The sequence below is a fragment of the Budorcas taxicolor genome, chromosome 1 (assembly GCF_023091745.1).
Source record: "Budorcas taxicolor isolate Tak-1 chromosome 1, Takin1.1, whole genome shotgun sequence".
Classification (NCBI taxonomy): Eukaryota; Metazoa; Chordata; class Mammalia; order Artiodactyla; family Bovidae; genus Budorcas; species Budorcas taxicolor.
The window spans coordinates 139393313-139412813 of record NC_068910.1 but is presented as its reverse complement, the minus strand read 5'-3'; the positions used below and the strand labels follow the sequence as shown (position 1 = coordinate 139412813).

Genomic DNA, 19501 nt, shown 5'->3' with positions numbered 1-19501 from the left:
CACATTTTAACTCTATTCCAAGCCTCTCACCAGAAATACTGGAATAGCCTCCTAAACAGTCCCCGTGATGCAGTCTACTATCATACTGCAGCCAGAGTGATCCATTTCAGTATAGATGGCTTTCACACTCCTGTTCAAAACCCTTCTATGACTTTGCATGACCCTCAAAATAAATTCCAAAATACTTGCCACAGCCTACAATACATAAGTAATATCCTTTGCTACCGTTTTCCCTCATCTTGCTCTTGACACGTTGCCCTTCTACCTCATCTTTGAATAAGTCAAGCCTTTTTCTACGTCAGGGCTTCCCAGGTGGCTTTTACAGTAGTAAAGGACCCATCTGCCAATGCAGGAGATGCACGTTCAATCGCTGGGTCAGGAAGATCCCCTGGAGAAGGAAATGGCAACCCAGTATACTTGCCAGGATAATCCCATAAACATAGGAGGCATGCGGGCTACAGTCCATGGGGTCGCAAAGAGTTGGACACAACTTAGCACTGAGCACTCGGCACGCTTGCATGCATTCCCAGCTCAGGATCTTTGCACTTGCTGCTCTTCCCAGCTAGTGCCAGTTCTCCATGAGTAATTGCAAGCTTGATCTCTCACTTCCTTCGGTCTCTACCTAAGAGCAGTTTCCTTAGAGAAGACTGCTGTATCTAAAGAGATCTTCCTTTCTCTCTCTAGTCCCTTAATGGGTATATTTCTCTTTATGGCACTTACCACCACCTGACACTACATTATACACATGTTAGTTGTTTATTTATTTATTGTTTTACTTCTGCACCAGAAAGTCAGCTCTTAAAATAGAGATTGTTTTGCACACCACCGTATCCCTAGCAATTAGAATAGTACCTGGCAAAGAGTAGGTCGTTGATAAATGAGTGAAGGAATGAAGGAAAGAATGAGCAAATTTAGCCTGAAACACATGCTTTCTCTTGGCCCTCTGCCTTAGTGCATATTTTCCCCTTTACCCAAAATACCCTTCCTCATCATTTTCTATGCAAGGTGGATGCCTATTTATTCTTTAAAATGCATCTCTAGTAGCATATTTCCCTGAAGCCTTCCCAGATAAGCCTCCCTAACTACACACACACACACACACATACATACACACACCACCAAGCAGAAGGATCTGCTCTCATCTCTTTCTGTTTTCAAGATAAATTGTTTCTACCTTTAGTCTAGCACCTACCGTTTTTTGCTTATATCTTCTCTCCCTTGCCATACTACAAATTACTTAAGGCAGAAGTTGACTTATCTCTAAATGTCCAATGCCAAGCCATACTGAGAACCCAGTTATGCCAAGACTATGTCTGATTGCTCACATAGCTATTACTATTTCCTCTTGTCTGTGTTGTTATTTTTATTAGAAGCTGCTGTTAATAATGTGTTTACTTCACCTAAAAGTAGCTCATTTATTCTCTCTGCCTCACAGACAAAAGTGCCTGTAGATTTCAGGAATTAAATTCTAATATAGTGTATATTTGCTATTGACTGAGAACTAAGTGACGCAAGCCCTCAAAAGAGAAGTTAGCCTAGATACTGGAGTATATTACCTCATCCTAGTTACTAGCCATGGGTGAAAGAGTTTAAAGTAAGGTTAAATCAATAAAATGCCTTAACCTCTATCATATTGCCCCACTTTACAATGCAGACTGAAAAGGTACTATATTGTTGATGGGAATAGCATCCTTTTCAAGCAGTATCAGAAAAGGGTAGACCAGAAAAATGCACAACAGATGTGACAGCTATTGGAAGATACAATTCTTATGCCAAAAAAGCTATAAATTTCATGTTGATAAAACTGGCTTCTGCCATTAACTGCCACTCTCCAAGACAATGCAAAACAGAGGTTTAGCTTATTTCCAATATAGTCTTGGGTCACAAATGCATTGAATGCAATAAACTAGAAATGGTGTATCTCTATTAGCTTTTTAACTTTGCCACTTAGCATGCACACTATTTCAGTTAGATTTCAAACAATGCTTTGATGGAGACAAGGATGATTTTATGCACTTTATATTGATGAGGATTTTGAGGTTAGAAACAACACAGAGGTTAAGAAATTAAGTTCATAAAATAAGTGAATGAATGAAACAGATTTCAAATTAGGGTCCAAATTTCCACATACTAAGAGTTAAAAGTCCTGGATTCAAAATGATAGTCACTTAATTGTGTCCAGCTCTCTGCGATCCCATGGACTAGCCCATCAGGCTCCTCTGTCCATGGAATTTTCCAGGCAAGAATACTAGGGTGTGTTGCCATTCCCTTCTCCAGGGGATCTTCGCAACCCAAGGATCAAACCCAAGTCTCCTGCATTGCAGGAGGATTGCAGGAGGATTCTTTACCTCTGAGCCACAATTCAAAGGTCCAGCTAATTCAAAGATCCCCTGATTCAAAGATCCAGCCAATTCACGCAGATATGGGGCTTTGGATACTTGTCTCGAGTTTGCTGGGACTGTTTCTTCAATTGTCAAATGAAAGTGTATCTTCATTTCTGAAAATTGTTGCTAGGACCTAAATATTATGATTCTACATTTTGAGTCACTTATGCTCTATGCATAATAAGATAATTGGTCCCTCCTCATGAGAAGATGACAAGACAGGCATTACGTTTGGCTCCTAACATCCGTGTTGTGAGGATGACAGCAAGGTTCAACAGAATCACTGAAACCTGGTCACGTCAAAAAACCTTAGGAGGTCAAGAGATCAATCAGTACAAAGCCTTACTCAGTCTTAATATCTGCATTAGAAACATACTTCTGTCTTTTGAGGAATCTGGCTATTTTCAGCTCTATGGAACCTGCTAAAGAGGCCCAGGTGGCTTGCAAAGTAGAGCTGACAGAGATCTGAAATCATGGGACAGTCTCAGCCCCCACCTGTTTCTCATTTGTTTTTCCTCTTGAATATCTAGAGGGGTTTGCTTCAGCCTCAAGCACTCAGTGCAGTTCCAGCTCAACCAAGAATTACTTCCTCTCAGTTCAAGAGGTAAGATGACAAAGAACTCCTACTCGCAATTCCCAAGAGAGGGTCAGGGATGGTGTCACATACAAAGGGAAACAGTGAGACATTAGACCGTTCTCAGGTGTTTCGGTAACCCCACTGATATAATCAAACCAAACCCCTAAATACTAAGGCAGATCCTGCAAATTCTTTGATCCTGCAAATTTCTTTGTCCACTGTGCAACAGCCTCAGTCAAAAGAGGATTCCTCTTTTTAAACTTTTTATTTTATATTGGAGTATAGTTGATTAACAATGTTGTGTTAGTTTCAGGTGTTCAGCAAAGTGAATCAGTTATATCTATACATATATCTCTTCTTTTTCAAATCAGTTTCCCAGGTAGGTTTTTACATTATATTGAGCAGAGTTCCCTGTGCTATACAGTTGGTCCTTGTTGTTTACCCATTTTAAATACAGCTGTGTACCTGTCAGTCTCACACTCCCCAAGATGACTGTGTCTTAGTGAATCACTGACCTCTCCAGCTGAGGGACCGCTCTTTCTCAATACCCAATCACCTCTGACAGCAATCCAAGACTAGACAAAGAGAGGGTTTTTTTCCTAGTTACCTTGGTGCTATATGTAAAACAAATCAGGGAATATTAGTTAAGCAAGATTGCTCCTCCCACTATGAGTCAATAAACGTTCTGTTGTGCATAATAAGTGTCAGAAAGTATTCTAAGAGATTCATATATATTAACTCATATTGCTCCACACCACATCCCTTTAAGGTAGGTGCTACTTCTGTTATTACCATTTTATAAATGAGAAAAGTGAGGCCCTGAGGGGTTAAAAAACTTGTCCAAGGTCACATAACTAGTAAGTCTCAGAGTCACGTCAAACTCAGGCAAACTGGCTCCATAGTCAATGCTTTCAGCCACAAACACAGATTCCCTCACTCATGGCTTCAAGTTTCTGAACGTGATACATTTGGATTAACAGGGATGAATTTCAAAAACACATAATTGAGTGAAAAAATAAGATATAGAGAGAAAAGTACAGTTCAAGTCCACATCTATAAACTTGAGAAATACTCGAAACAATATCATACATGATACCTTTTAAATTGGGCTTCCCAGGTGGCGCTAGTGGTAAAGAACCCGCCTGCCAGTGCAGGAGATGGGAGAGATGTAGGTTCAATTCCTGGGTTGGGAAAATCCCCTGGAGCAGGGCATGGCAACCCATTCTAGTATTCTGGCCTAAAGAATCCCATGGACAGGGGAGTCTGGTGGACTACAGCCCATGGCATTGCAAGAGTTGGACACGACTGAACCGACTTCATGCACACACGCAGGCACGCATGCACCTGGGACACACACCAAAATCATTATAGTTGTTACCCCTGAGGAAGAAAGGATGCTAGAACAGTGCTGGGGGTAGTTCTAAATGATTTTAATTTTATCGGTAGTGGTTGACTTCTTCAAGAGAATCTGAAATGCATAAGGCATAATGCTAATAATTTGCTCATGCTGAGTCTCAGGTATATTAGTGTTTATTATATTAATCCTCTGGCCATTTCTGTATTTCAACCTTAAAAACAAACTACACATATTTTACCTCCTCTTTCTTCTTGTGCCCTCCCAATTCCAATTTTGGTTGAGATAACAAAATCCAGAGTATTGCATCTTGGAAAACAAAATCATAATGATGATCCATGCAGGGCTAGAGCCTAATGTAATCTACAGTGAGTATATTGCCAATTTGATGAAAATAAATTAACAATCTATTAGAACTTCAACTGAGCACATGTAAACAAGCACAGCATCAAACAGTAATTATCAGAGAACACAACCTAAACAAATATGGAGGAGAGTTTGTCTCTATGACATACTTGGCAGTCTCTTCTAGAATAAGGACAAGGCTAACTAAGAATGACACACTATAGCTAGACACTAGACATCACTGGTACCTTAATTAGGATAATTTTTGCACAGCTATTATCTCCCTTAGTAAGAATGAGTTATTTTAGAACAGGGTTCGTGTAGCCATTGACTGGCACATGGTTGGGTTTCATTAAATGCTGGATGAATAAACATGGAAATGAAGACATGTTCCATAATATATTTGATTTAAACACTACAAAATATTCAACTATTTGAGCAATAGGGTGGTAAATGAGGCTGAAGCTTAAAATTCTTGTAACTGGATAGATAGCACTTTAGGAGGATGTTAGTGATTTGTATTCCCTTAGATAAAAATCAGAATTTCCCCTTGTCATAGAAATTCCTTTGTTTTCAGACAGACTACCTTGTCAAGCCTTTCCAACCATACAAATATGTCAACTTCCTAGTCTCTGTCACTATAAAATTGCTTCAACCATTGAAGCAGATGCTTCTGAGATATATTTCTTCAGTAATTTAAATAGGATATATTTTGTACAGAACCAAGTTCATGCCGAGTTAAAGAATCCTCCCCTGCATTTACTGTGTAAATTTCCTGTGCAATTTGAAAACCATTGTTCATTCTTAGATCTGTCTTATTTGTATAAAGCGTTTGTGAGGCAAGATCCTGCAGGACCGATGCACTCTGCAATCTACTTTGAAAGATACATGGTGGAAAGGTATGCTACCTAGACTGATATCTGTTACTCCTCATCTGGTATTATTTAAAATGGAATAACCCAAACATTTGGAAATGTGCTGATAAGTACCATGATTGCTCCTCTAGACCAGGAGTTGCCAGAGCATGTCTTACGTTAGGAGTGTTTCTCCTAAAGGACATACATGCTTCACTCTCAGCCACCCTGTAATAAAAAACCAATGAGCCTTGGAAGAGGACTGAATTGAATACTCATATTCTTTCTTTGAAACCTGAAGGAGTAGTTCCTAGTCCTGGGGAAAACAAAGAATATCCATTATGCAGAGGATTAGATGGCATCACCGACTTAATGGACGTGAGTTTCAGCAAGCTCCAGAAGCTGGTCATAGACAGGGAAGCCTGGAGTACTGCAGCCCATGGGGTTGCAAAGAGTCAGACACGACTGAGCGACTGAACTGAACCGAGAGATAGGACAGGAGCTAAACAGAGATGACCAGACAGCTCTCGCAAAGAAGGACACAGCCTATGGACTTTCTGAGCGGTGACAGTCAATGTAAGTCTATAGATTTCCATTCTTGGCAGTGCTACACACCTCTGCTTTCCTCAAGAATTCAGTAAATTATTCTGAAGCCTCACAGTCTGGTTTTCTTTAAAATTTGAAGAGAAGAGTAACAAAGCTCCTGCATCTCAGTGGTTCAGAGTAAAGAATATTGACAGATATCAAATGAATACCAGGACATGTTTGTGGAACATGGAAATATTCCTCAATATTTCCAAGAAACTACCTGGTGAGAGAAATATAACAAAGGAATAAAAATAATTTAAAAAAAAACAAAACAGCAATCCACTGAAAGAACTTAGCTTCCAGGACTTAAAAATAAATTAAAATGAATTTACTTACTGCTGAGGAGGTCAGGAATTTTTTTCAGTTACACTGATTCTACAGTATTAAAACATAATGTGACTTTCAGCTGCTTCCCATTTGATCTTCTAAATAATCTACCAACACAATAGAGTTAAAACTTGAGCAACATAAACTATTAAGAATAAGTGTTACTATGTTTAATTCTAAAAATTCAGTTATCAAAAGTTGCTTAAAGAATATCATCCAAATTACCTGTTATAGCCAAATTACTCTGGAATATCACTTTACATTTGTTTCTATGGATGAAATAAAACCCAGAATTTTCCTTAATGCTGTTCATATTACGATATTTATTAGTTTTAAGAAAACAAACTGGAATCTTTGCAAGTGAAATTGGCTAGATACAGATTCCTATTGCTTTTTACCAGAATAAAGGCCTATCTTGAACAATAAAAGAAAATTATACGTACAGATCAAAATTTTAGATATATTCTAAGATTGAGTATGGCACACATTTTTTTTACCTTAAATTCAGAGAAAGACTAAGACAGGATAAATCACAGACCAACAGCACGCATTTGGTATTTTATAATACCAGGAGAGGGACAAAAGGAAAGACAAAGAAGAACAGGAAATACTAAATGCCGAGTACCCAGGATTTCACAGGCTAAGAACCTTACAGATACTAATGCATTTAATCTTTAGACCAACCCTATAAACTCAGAACTATCATTAAGCACCATTTTGAGACATATGAGACTCAGGGAACTATTACACAGAGCCAGGAAAATATTATATGGCTGTTAAAAGTGTAAGTTTCTTAAGGATATAGGGACATATCAACACCCTTAAAAATAGTTCTGTCTTTGAAAGTTATATGCTATGAGAGTAAATTTTTGCTCCCACTTTACACATTCACTTTTGGTCCACAACAGGTTTTTTGGCCTTCTCCAACAAATGGGAAGAGAGTCTATGCCCTTCCATCTACCCTTCTCACTCCATTCCAAGGAAGAGGAAAAACTTTTCTGATTGCTAAGAGAAAAAAATGGGGCCAGTGAAGCTTAGCCTGTTGTGGGATCTACCAGCTCAGAGGCTAGACACATTCTGAGCTGCCAGGTAGGCACAAGCAGCTCAGGACCCAGACCTGACTTTACAGGTAAATGTTGGGAACCAGGTAGTGCAGTAGTAAAGAATCTGCCTGCCAATGCAGGAGACACAGGAGATGTGGGGAAGGAAATGGCAACCCATTCCAGTTTTCTTGCCTGGAGAATCCCATGGATAGAGAATCCAGGCAAGGTACAGTCCAACGGGTCACAAAGAGTCAGACACAACTGAGCGACTCACACACACAAATGATTAGAAACAATGCAGAGATGCACAAAGTTCAAAAGAATTCTCCTTTCCCACTGTCCCAAAAGTATCTCTCTCCTACTATTAACTGCTTCACTGCTTGCTATTAACAGCTTCTTGCAATTCCTCTTAGAAAACAATATTTTCCAAATATTTAGATATGAGTATTTCTTTCCATATTTAGAATAACTGTTTAAGTTCATGCAAAAAGAAACAAACAAGGCATATAACTTGTGTGTGATAACTTGTGTTTTTAAAACTCACACACCAAGAAGGGAAGGGGTTATATCAAGGTTATGGTTGTGTAAGTGATTTTCTTATTCTACAGAGACTACATTTTCAGTTTCCTGCTATGAGAAGAAAACTGCATAATCTAAAACACGTATCACTATATAGTTTTTAATTATAAAAGGAACATATTTCCATTAAAATTCAAATAATATAGAAATATGTAAAGCAAAAAGCAAGTCTCTGCCATCAAACTCCCTAAAGGTAACTGCCATTAACAATTTTGAATGCACACACACACACACACACACACACACACACACACACACACTTGCATAAGTGCACAGATATTTTAAATAGAGATACATTTATAAATTCAAATTTTTTCAGGAGAAAATAAATTTACATAGACGTATAAATCTTCACCTGGATAAAGCTTGGTTCTCTAATCTGTATTATATAACTATAAAGAAAAATGCCATTCTGCCTAAACTGTATTGGTGTCTGGAAGCCAAAGGCCAAAACTAGTGACTGATATTCATTTTTCATACCATGGCAGTTTAAGAAACTATACCACCAACCTTTCACATTGTTTTTCACAATTTCCAGGCCATCCCCTTGCACCAGGTTGCCACAAAACATTACTGCCTGGAATTCCCAGTTATTAACCTGGCTCCAGACTTTGGATAGCTGGAATCAAAGGCCCATTCACTACCTCCAGTATGAGTTACTTACAGAGTGCTAAGATGGGCAGGGGATAAGTGGTTCATCACTCTCATTTTGAGAATGGCTTTATAAAGACTTTATCAATGTTGTCTACCCACATGTTCCTCAGTGCCAAGGTCAGATACTGAGCCAACACAGCGATTCACTGATTCTCAAGTTCCTCCAAGTTAAGCAAATAATTAGTGCTTTAGAGAATGATCCAGCTAGCAACTACCCCTCTCCCCTCAAAAAAGAGATTCATTTTGTGCCACTAAGTTTTATTTAAAGACCATGCAATCGAATCCCAGCTGGCTTCATTGAAGCAGCAACGTGGGCAATCAGTGACACCAACTGCAATGCTATCGTTTCTATAAACAGTAATGAGAGGGGGTAGGATGGTACTAGAAGCTTATGTATAAACAAGAAAGATCATTTCAGCAAGAGAGACTTGTCTTCGCAGATTCACAGTATCTTTCTGATATTCACCCTAGGAAATATAAATACCCTGCAACACTTAATGGAATTAGAAATAATATTCGGACATGACATTCATAACATTGTACAATTAAAATAACAGTGTAAAGGTAGCAATTTCATAGACTGAACTGTACAAAGGAAAGCTTCATTGTTTCAAGATATTCCAGGGAAATTAAGAGAACAGGCCTATAAGTATTCCCAGCATGTCTCTTTCTAACCCTGATACCAGAGAATAAACCTTGCACCTTTCTTACAAACTGATGTGTTACATCTGGGTGTGAACAAATGGACTTGGGTTGAGGGAGGGACAAAGAAGAGGCATAACACACATAACTAGGCAGGACATCTGAATATGAGCAGTTATGAGTAGGCTTGAATTGAGTTGTAGGCTAATTCTTTGTAAAAAAAAAAATGCTTTTTCATGTCTGCTTCTTATTTTTATTCAAACACACTCTTCCAATAAAATAAACAGAGATACTATTCTTCTCCATTAGAGCCCCTATCTGTACCATCCAGCAATACCTTTTGAACTCTTAAATGCTTTAACAAGCTCTGGGAGATAAACACAAAACCCAGGAAGAATTAATTATTCCTTCCTTGGGATCAGGTAAGAGACTGTTAAACTATCATAAACTGATGCTCCGAGGCACTCCACTTTGGGCATGTATCATATACTGCCTAATATGGCAATTCTTGCTTGTCCTTCTCTCTCTCTCTGCTGGGTTTCCTGTGCCTACCACAGAACCTAGCAGCAACTGGTATTCAAAGAATATTTGCTAAATAAAAAAAAATGGCAACCCCTGAAGTCAGAGACATGTTTCTTTAACTTTCATTCCTAAGATAGATAAAGACAGGAAGAAGGGAGGGGTGCCAGCTGTGGAGGGCTATTTGGCATGACACATACATCCTAGGCTTCCAAAAGTCTGACTTCACTCCACTCTTTTGCTTTACTTAACCCAAGAGGCAGGCAAATGGACTGCTGCTCCATGACCCAGATGGAGCATTCAGCCCAATTCCTTCACCATGAAGTACTGCCCTGGTTTTCTCCACATGCACACAGCTCTTAGTCTATAAGCTGAGAGAAAAATAATTTTATTTGCATTTTCCTTTGTCTGGAAAAACTGCAGCAGAGATGAGAGCTGCCATGTTAGCACTGTTTTTCAAGTAATGCAGCTAGTTCGTTTCCAGGAACTCAGGGGCATTAATAGGTTTCACAGTTTCCATAAAGCAGAGTAAGTACAAAGGAGCACCAGAGTCCTTAAGCACCTTGCAAATAAAGTACCACTTTGAAAGAATAATCTCAAATATCAGCGGAGCTTCACTGCATTTTGGGGAGGGAAGATGAATATCATTTAAGAAGCAACGTACTCACTAGTCTCAGAACAACCACTAACTTACTGCTGCTGCTGCTGCTAAGTCACTTTGGTAGTGTCCGATTCTGTGCAACCCCATAGACGGCAGCCCACCAGGCTCTGCTATCCCTGGGATTCTCCAGGTAAGAGTACTGGAGTGGGTTGCCATTGCCTTCTCCACACTAACTTACTAGTTGATGACAAAACCCCATACTTTGGTACGCTAAATTCAAAGATTATGAAAGGAAACCAATACATCGATCTATTATATACTACAGACGGTATCATAGAGAAGTTAAAGTGATTGACTAGAAAGAATCTTAAACTGAGCCCAATAATCCTCCATTAAATTTTATTATGTTAAACTCTACTGCCGTACTATCCATTAGGATAGACCAGATAACAAATGACCTTAAAAATCTAAGTTATTTACAAAGAGAAGTTTTTAACTTCTCTAATGTGCTAAATCCCCACCAACAGTCCTATTACTACAGACACTCGGGGACACAGACTGATGGAAGAACCACTACCTTGAACATCATCAGAAGGTCAGAAGTAGAGAGAATTGTGCTCTGGTTATTAACGCTTCCACATGGAAGTGAGGTGTGTCACTTCTGCGCATGTTTCCCTAGCTAATACAAGTCATATGACCACACCTAAGTTCAGGGAAAGCTGATAATGCCATGTGTCCTGCAACATGCCCAAGAGAAGAACCCAAAATACTGGGTAAACAGTGGTAATGCCGACTACATAGGCACTTAACAAATTGCTTTTTTAAAGTACTGCAAGACAAATGAACTAAGAATAAGCACTAAGTTTTTGAATTTAACACTGAAGATGTCATGTAAAAACAAAAATCCCTTTGAAAATGAAAGCCATAAAAAACAATGATCATTTTGTATATTTTATGTTTCACATTCATTTTACCCATTGGAGCAGTATTGAAACAGTGAAGAATTTTAAACTTACAACATAAAAACCTGCTCAAATAAAGATTCTATGACAAAGGTACCTGTAGTCAAAGCTATAGTTTTTCCAATAGTCATATGAGAGTCAGTGTGAGAGCTGGACCATAAAGAAGGCTGAGTGCCAAACAACTGATACATTCAAACTGTGATGATGGAGAAGACTCTTGAGAGCCCCATGGACAACAAGAGATCAAACGAGTCAATCCTGAAGGAAATCAACCCTGAATATTCAATGGAAGGACTGATGCTGAAGCTGAAGCTCTAATACTTTGGCTATCTGATGGGAAGAGCTGACTCATTGGAAAAGACCTTGATTCTGGGAAATATTGAGGGGAGGAGGAGAAGCGGGCAACAGAGGATGAGACGGTTGGATGGCATCACCAACTCAATGGACATGAGTTTGAGCAGACTTCAGGATATGGTGAAAGACAGGGAAGGCTGGCATGCTGCAGTCCATGGGGTAGCAAAGAGTCAGACATGGCTGAATGACTGAACAACAGAAAGTAAAGGTAGAGTGGAGCTGAAAACAGCTGCATAATGCCATCTTTGTAGGAGATCCCTTCCTGGGAAGTGAACCAAAAGCAACAGCCCCTTTGCCATGGAACATTCTTTCTTGGATCAGCTGACTGTCCTGTGCAGGAGCTAAAGCCTGTACCCCTTACATACATACTCCCTGGTGCAACCTGACTCTAAATGAGCAGTCTCAATTTAGATGTCAGCACTATACTTGAAAGGAAGGGTCTGCCTGGGTTTTGGCTGTGTGTTTTTATTAGGATGGATAAGTATTTTTGCCTAGTATTTCAATCCCCCATCAAGGCCACTTGATGTGGGTGGACAGTTCAGTCTCTAGACATTTGATAATCCTCTATGCTATCCGGCTGAGTAGCGCTAATCGACCAATTATCACAGAGGAGTGATGACTATACACAGAAAGAGAAAAGACGAAGATCTGACTTTCCGGAATTGCTCGGGGTAACAAGACAAGCACATTGCTTCCCCTGGCTAGGTGTGCGTGCATGCACACCCACACGCACACACGTTACTACTACTACCACAGGGACCAAGTGCCAAAGTGCTGCTATCCCCTGTCAGGCTGATGCCCACTGGAGCTTTCTCAGGGTCTCCTGAGGTATCAGAATGGTCTTTCCTGGTGAAGTGATGATAAAGCTGTAACCTTAACACCCCACTTTGATAGAATTCTTCTGCTTTCCTCTCAACTAGATCTTGAGAGAAACAGAAGTAGGCATTAAAGCTCTTGTTTTAATCTCTGAGCTTCCATTTCTTTGTAAAAGCCCCAACTCTAGAGAAAAGTGAATCTGCTTTACTCACCCTTTAAGCCGAAAATATAGTATTTTACCAGGTTAATAAAAATGCCATATACTCTGAGCAGAATTGTTTAAAAATTTTAAATGTATTACCTGTCTTTTAACATATAGGCTCCCATGAAAACAAAAACAATTTTTATTTTGAGAAATGGAAAAAAAGAATCATAACTGACTGGAAATAGCCTTAAACAATCTATTTAATCTTGTCCAAGATTGTCTTCTATTTGACATTTTATTCTATCTCCATTCTACAGAAGTACAAAGGATTTATAAACTAATATAATGGATAAATTAGACAATGTAATAATATCTGATATTGTAGAAGAAAGATGAGAGTAATAAAATGTTATTATACTAAGAAGCTCAAGAATTAGTGATAATTATTTTGTATTTTCTTAATACTACTTATCAAATAAAACCTAAATAGAATATTAAAATATTTATAATTTCAAAAGTTCAACAATCTATCAGGAGAATCTTTTAAACTCTTATAACAAATTATGTTACTTTTTTACTGTGGCCCTTAATCCCTCAACTGTAAAATGATGAGGCAGAAGTAGCTTGCATAAAACCTTTTACTCCATGTTAACATGGCTCAAAATATTACTGTATTTCTCTTCTGGTAAATTTAAAAAATTAAAATTGTGCACTCCAGCTCTATTTATATAAATTTGCTCCATGAAAATGTATCTGATATCTTTACTTCATTTTGCATTCACAAACTGGGCATAACATATCATGTAGAATTGCGCATACTAACAGTAAAAGTCACATGAAAGAAATCACTTTAAAATGGAACACAATAATAATATCTAAAATATACTGAGCATGTTATACATGGTAGACTCAAAGTTCTTAGCACAATGCCTGGCATACAGTAAGAACTCAATAAATCTTTGAAAGTGTGAAATTGTTAGTCACTCAGTCATGTTCCACTCTTTGTGACCCCATGAACTGCAGGCCGCCAGGCTTCTCTGTCCACGGGATTCTCCAGGTTAGAACACTGGAGTAGGTAGCTGTTCCCTTCTCCAGGGGATCTTCCCAACCCAGGGATCAAACCCTGGTCTCCTGCATTCCAGGCAGATTCTTTACCATTTGAACCACCAGGGAAGCCCCAATAGATCTTTAGCTGTTATTAATTCATTTAATCTTTACCCCAACCTATGAGGTAAGTACTATTATCAAAGTAATTTACATTTCTGCAAGGTCATGTAAGTTATCCAAGATTATAAATTAATAAAAGCCACAATTCCAACAAAAGCAATAGAGTGTCCAGAAACAATCACTTAGCAATTCTACACATTACCTCCTTCTGGGGAAAGAGTATAAAAGGGACCTTCGTCTTTACTTGTGACTATACCCTTCTACAAAAATTCCTCTAGAGTGACAGTTCCCTAAATAACCAAACACCCCACTAAATCACAATGCATATATAAAGTGCAACAGTTTTCATACGTTCACGTTAAATCTAGGATTCAGTAAGAAATAGGAAGCAGGCTAGAGCTATCATTATTACTACATTTTTCAGATGAAAATACTGACTTTGAAAAATCCTCAGTAATTTTATTGAAACTGCTTTATAACTGAGTCTTCTGACTCTAAGTCTCATGATTTTGCAACAACCTAAGCTTCTCCATGACACATATTATCACCTCTGTTTGGATCTGTTACCCTTTGAAAGACCGATTCTGTATGTAAATAAACATGTTATCTATTTTTATAAGAAGTCTTTATCATACACCATATATACCTTAAAATTTTTCACATCTAGGAAATAAATACCCAAGTTACAGTCTGTTCATGTTTCACTTCATGTAGATAAGGAAAACTGAAATAATATTAACATACATCTCTGTTGCCTTCCTGAAATATGTATTCAAAACATAAAACTTCAACATCAAGCATGCTCATTTAGAATATAGTGATTTGATATTTTTCAGCACTTATAAATATGGTGGCAAAAGATAATGTCTAAATCATCTTCTGAACTGAATAAAAGTCGATATGAGATCTCACTGCTGATTTCATTTCAAAAGTGTATGTTCTCATACTTCACATATAAAGTATCTAATTAATTCTTTTAAAAAGTTTTATTTTTCATTTACAGTGGTGAGGAAACAGCAAGTCAAAGTTTTAGAAAGGATGAATGAAACCTATATATATTCTAATCTTTCCAAATATAATCTTCATAGCTCCAGTACAGACTGAAAATAGGTACTTAACCAAATGAATCAGATCCCCCAGAATAACATATGAAGTTTTAAACCTGAACCCTATTATAATATCGTTAAATTTTTGAACATTAAAGTTACTTGGAATTAATGGACCAAAAATTATTTTTCAGAGGCACGTGTTTAGACATAATTAGGAGCACCTTTTCTCTCTCCTCACATCCCGCCCCCATTTTGTAAACAGAAAACCAAAAGACACAAAACTTGGGTTAGCATTTCCAAGACTACTAGACAACCCCCTTTAAAAAGAACTTATATCATAAAAAAGAAAGAGATGGACAATTGAAAGTGTGGTAAACAGCTCACTTCATTTCCAAAGCTTCAGCAGAAAAGAATCACACTTGGTTGTAGGTGTTTTTTTTTTTCTTTCATTAAAATTTTTAATCGTTTTTTCAATATCGCAGGTCATTAAAAGGGTCTGATTTTCTTTCTTTCTCTTCCTGAGCTTTTTCCTGAGGGACCTAGTCGGCTAAACCCAGACCTAATTGGGGCTCTTTTGTTTCAGCATCAGTTCAAAGATTGCTTGATCTCCAGGGCAAAACGTACTCTCTGACGATGGCAGTATGCCTACTTTCCAGACAAAACAAGAACAATGAAAGATAACCTGCGTCGCCAGCCACCTGTTTAAAAGTCCCCTCTCCTGTCGAAAGCATCGGCAACTTCTCAAGAGGAGACTTTGAGCAACTCCAAGTCGCACGCCGCCCTGGCAAGTCACAAGGAGAGAGCCGCGAGGAAGTGCGAAAGCAGGTCACTGGAAGCGCCCCTCGGAAAGAGACCCGCGGGTTCCAGCTCAGGCGCTGGGCGACAGCGAAAGCGTTCTATAAAACAAGGATGACTTCAGGGATTTAAGAGGAGGGGAAAAAATTGAAAGACAGAACTGGCGACGGGGCCATGATCTCACCCCAGTAAGGAAACGCCTTCCTTCCATCATTTACAGCGCTGATTAAAGGAGCAGAGGGGGTAGCAGAGAGGGGACCAGAAGGAAGGAAGAGGGCTGGGCATCTGCAGGACTGGGGCTAAGGAAAGAACATTTTCTCACCACTTAGGCTGCTGCTGGACCTCAGGCTCCTTCCACAGAGACACTGCAGCATATGCACTCCTTTCTTCAAAGAAAGCTCAAGAATCTTCATGGAGAAGCGCGTGTGCGGGGTTGGTCAACTCCCCGCCCACCTCCGCTAATTGTCCAACCAAAAGGCGGCCTGCCTGGGGAAGCCGGGTCCCACATCCATGGTGCGCGCGTCCCGGGCGCACAGCGGTTCGCACGTCTGCCCGGTCGGAGCCGGGGACCCGGGCTGGGGCTGGGGCTGGAGCGCGGCGGGTGCGGGGCTGGGGCAAGGCTGGGAGGAGGAAGCGCCTCCCGGCTGGGGGCAGCCCCCGGGGGAGCGGGAGGCGCGGCCACACCCCAGCGGGCTCGGCCGCGACACTTTGGGACTTCCCCCAAGGAGGCGGCGAGGCTGCGGGCAGGAGCGCACCGGCTGAGCGGAGGACGTCACCGTGGGTTCGTGCCCCTTCCAGGTGCGAGCGCCTGGAGAGACGAGGGCGGGATCCCCAAGGGCCCTGGCACCCTGTCAGCTCCTATTCTCCGCGTCGGGCGGTGAGTCCTGGGCGTCCTCCTCCCTGGGTGCCCCCGCCGTGCGGGGCGGCGCGGAGCGGAGAGGGGCTCCCAGGGCCGGAAGGCAGCGCTCCCGCGGGCTGCGCGCGGGCTGAGGGCGACTCCGGCGTGGGAATCCGGCGGAAGGGAAGCGCCCGCAGGAAGGGCTGGACCCAGGAGGCTGCCGAGCGTCAGAAGCGACTCCGGGGAACAGGGGGGTGGGGGTGGGGAGGCGGGGATGTGGAATGAAGAAAGCTCTAGGGTTCGGGCGCGCGGAGAGAAAGGGTGCCTAGGCGTGGGCGTCTGACCGATGTTCTGTGACCTTGGGTAAGTCCCATACCACCCTGGGCGTCACTTTTCCCCTCTGTAAAGCAGGGCGGGGAAGACGGTGCAGAATAGAGAATTGGCAGCTGCTTGTTGGTCACCGGGCTTCCCAATCTCCTGGAAAAGCTGAGCACAGGTGCCATGGGAAGGCGGGTGCAGGTGGAGTAAGGGGGGCTAGAAGGGAAGGCCATCGTACAGAGGCCTTCCTGAACGCTGTAAGGAGAGGCAGGTGAGGCGGAAAATCTGAAAACAATAGCAATGTTTTACTTTGACGCAATATTCTGTCAGGCTCTGTCTCTGCCAGTTGGCCCCAAAGATGACCAGGGAGCTTCCCTGTGGTTCTAAAGGTCTCGATTCCCGGGCCCCCCCGCCCCCCGCCCCCCAGCAACAACTCCTTTAACTTTGCCTTTTCTTTTCTTTCTGTTTCTTTTCCCTCCCCTCCTTCCTTTTCCTTTCTTCCTCCCTCCCTCCCTCCGGGCCTCCCTCCGTTCTCAGAGGCTATCAGTGCCCTTTTGGAAGTCTGATGGTTAGGCAGGAATGCTGGTGTTGCTACCAGAGTCCATCCTATCTGGAATGTCAAAGTAAGAAGGGACCTTAGAAGACACAGCAATACAGCAAGTGGTTAAAAGCACGGACACTGGCAACAAGCAGCTGAAGTGATAATTCCTATTAACTGTGTGACCTTGAACAAATCTCTTAACTTCTTTGTGCCTCGGTTTCCATATCTCTAAAAGAGTTAATAATACAATAGCATCTACATCTTGTACGCTTTATTGAATGTTAAAAAAAAAAAACTCAGTACAAAATAACTACTGTAATAGTGTTAGCCATTATTATTACATAGCTTCCAACCTGTAGGGTTTTCCATCACTCTCACTTTCCCTTGAATGCCAGCATCCATTCCAGTGTCTATCTCTGCTTGCACAGTTCAGGTAATAGACTCACCAACTCCCCAGGTAGTTCATTGCACGAAACCTATTCTAAGATTTACCCTGACGTTGAGCCAAAAACTTATTTGACTTTCTTTCTACCCATTGCCTCCAGGCTACCTCGCACTAGCTGGTTAGCTCTTCCCAGCAAGAGAGTGAAAAGTGTTTTCATCACCCCTTTCCTCTTTCTCTTCTCTAGGCTGATCCTTCACAACTCCTGTGGGTTTCCCTGGAGATTGAAGCTTAAGGTTGTAGTTGCCTGGAAATTTAAGTCTCTTTCTCTTTCTTCTCAAAGGTGATGGAAGAAAGCCAGAACGTCAGGAGGGTCTTTTGAGCCCTCAGCCACCACTGGCTCCATATTCTCTTTCAGAATTGAGCTCCAGGCAAGGTCATTTGGGGTGGTTCCAAGATTCAAACAGGTATGTCCAGGCCTACCTTCCTGTGGGGCTTCCCTGGTAACTCAGCTGGTAAAGAATCCATCTGTAATGCAGAAGACCCTGGTTCGATTCCTGTGTCAGGAAGATCCCCTGGAGAAGGCACAGGCTATCCACTCCAGTCTTCTTGGGCTTCCCTAGTGGCTCAGCTGGTAAAGAATCCGCCTGCAATTTGGGAGACCTGGGTTCTATCCCTGCATTGGAAAGATCCCCTGGAGAAGGGAATGGCTATCCACTCCAGTATTCTGGCCTGGAGAATTCCATGGACTCTATAGTCCATGGGGTCTCAAAGAGTTGGACACGATTGAGCAACTTTCACTTTTCACTTTTTTTCACCTTTCCTGGTAGCTCAACTGGTAAAGAATCCACCTGCAATGCAGGAAACCCTGGTTTGATTCCTGGGTCAGGAAGATCCTTGGAGAAGGCATAGGCTACCCACTCTAGTATTCATGGGTTTCCGGTGGCTCAGAGGTAAAGAATCCACCTGCAATGCGGGAGACCTGGGTTCTGTCCCTGGGTTGGGAAGATCCCCTGGAGAAGGGCATGGCAACCCATTCCAGTATCCTTGCATGGAGAATCTGCATGGACGAAGAAGCCTGGCAGGCTATGGTCCATGTGGTCACAAAGAGCTGGACGTGACTGAGCACACACACAGCTTCCAGTCACTCCTTAGTCCCCTTGTTGAGTGCAATCACCCCAGTTCTGTGGGCTCCACAGTCCTGGAAGAAGTTGCTAAAGCTGGAGAGGTAATGAGCCTCAGGGCAATCTGGGCCATGGCCCTTGTCGTTCCAATCTCTGTGGAGATTAGTGAGAAACTTGGCTCATCTGGGGATTTTACCCGTAGAAATTCCCCATGGAGGGAGAGATAATTAGCAAGAGGAAAACATCTAAAAATAGTCCTTCCTGCTGCAGCAGAGGCAGAGAGCTTTCCGGTAGAGCTCTTCTGGTCTGGAACCCAGTGCCCAGAGCTATTTTATACTTTAGGAGAGAAAAAATATTCCTTGAAACGTACCAAAAGAATGGGAACTTGAGGAAAGTGAGCAAATCACTGTCTGATTTAAAACACCCATGACCTCTGGAGCACCAGTTTTCATATTCACAATAAACCTCTCTGCATACCTGGCAAGGTTGTTGCAGGGATTCAATGAGATGAAACATGAGAGAGCTTTGATGATTCTAATTATC

The 19501-nt window shown here is 41.3% G+C and overlaps 1 protein-coding gene across 1 annotated transcript in view; it reads right to left on the bottom strand.

Moving 5' to 3' along the window:
• FGF12 (fibroblast growth factor 12) overlaps positions 1 to 16214 on the bottom strand; it is a 411991-nt gene extending 395777 nt beyond the window's left edge. The window contains exon 1 of the mRNA XM_052640903.1: positions 16078 to 16214. Coding sequence (XP_052496863.1) covers positions 16078 to 16168 — 91 coding nt within the window. The 5' untranslated portion in view covers positions 16169 to 16214. The remainder of the gene's footprint in view (positions 1 to 16077) is intronic.
• Between the last annotated feature and the right edge of the window lie 3287 nt (positions 16215 to 19501).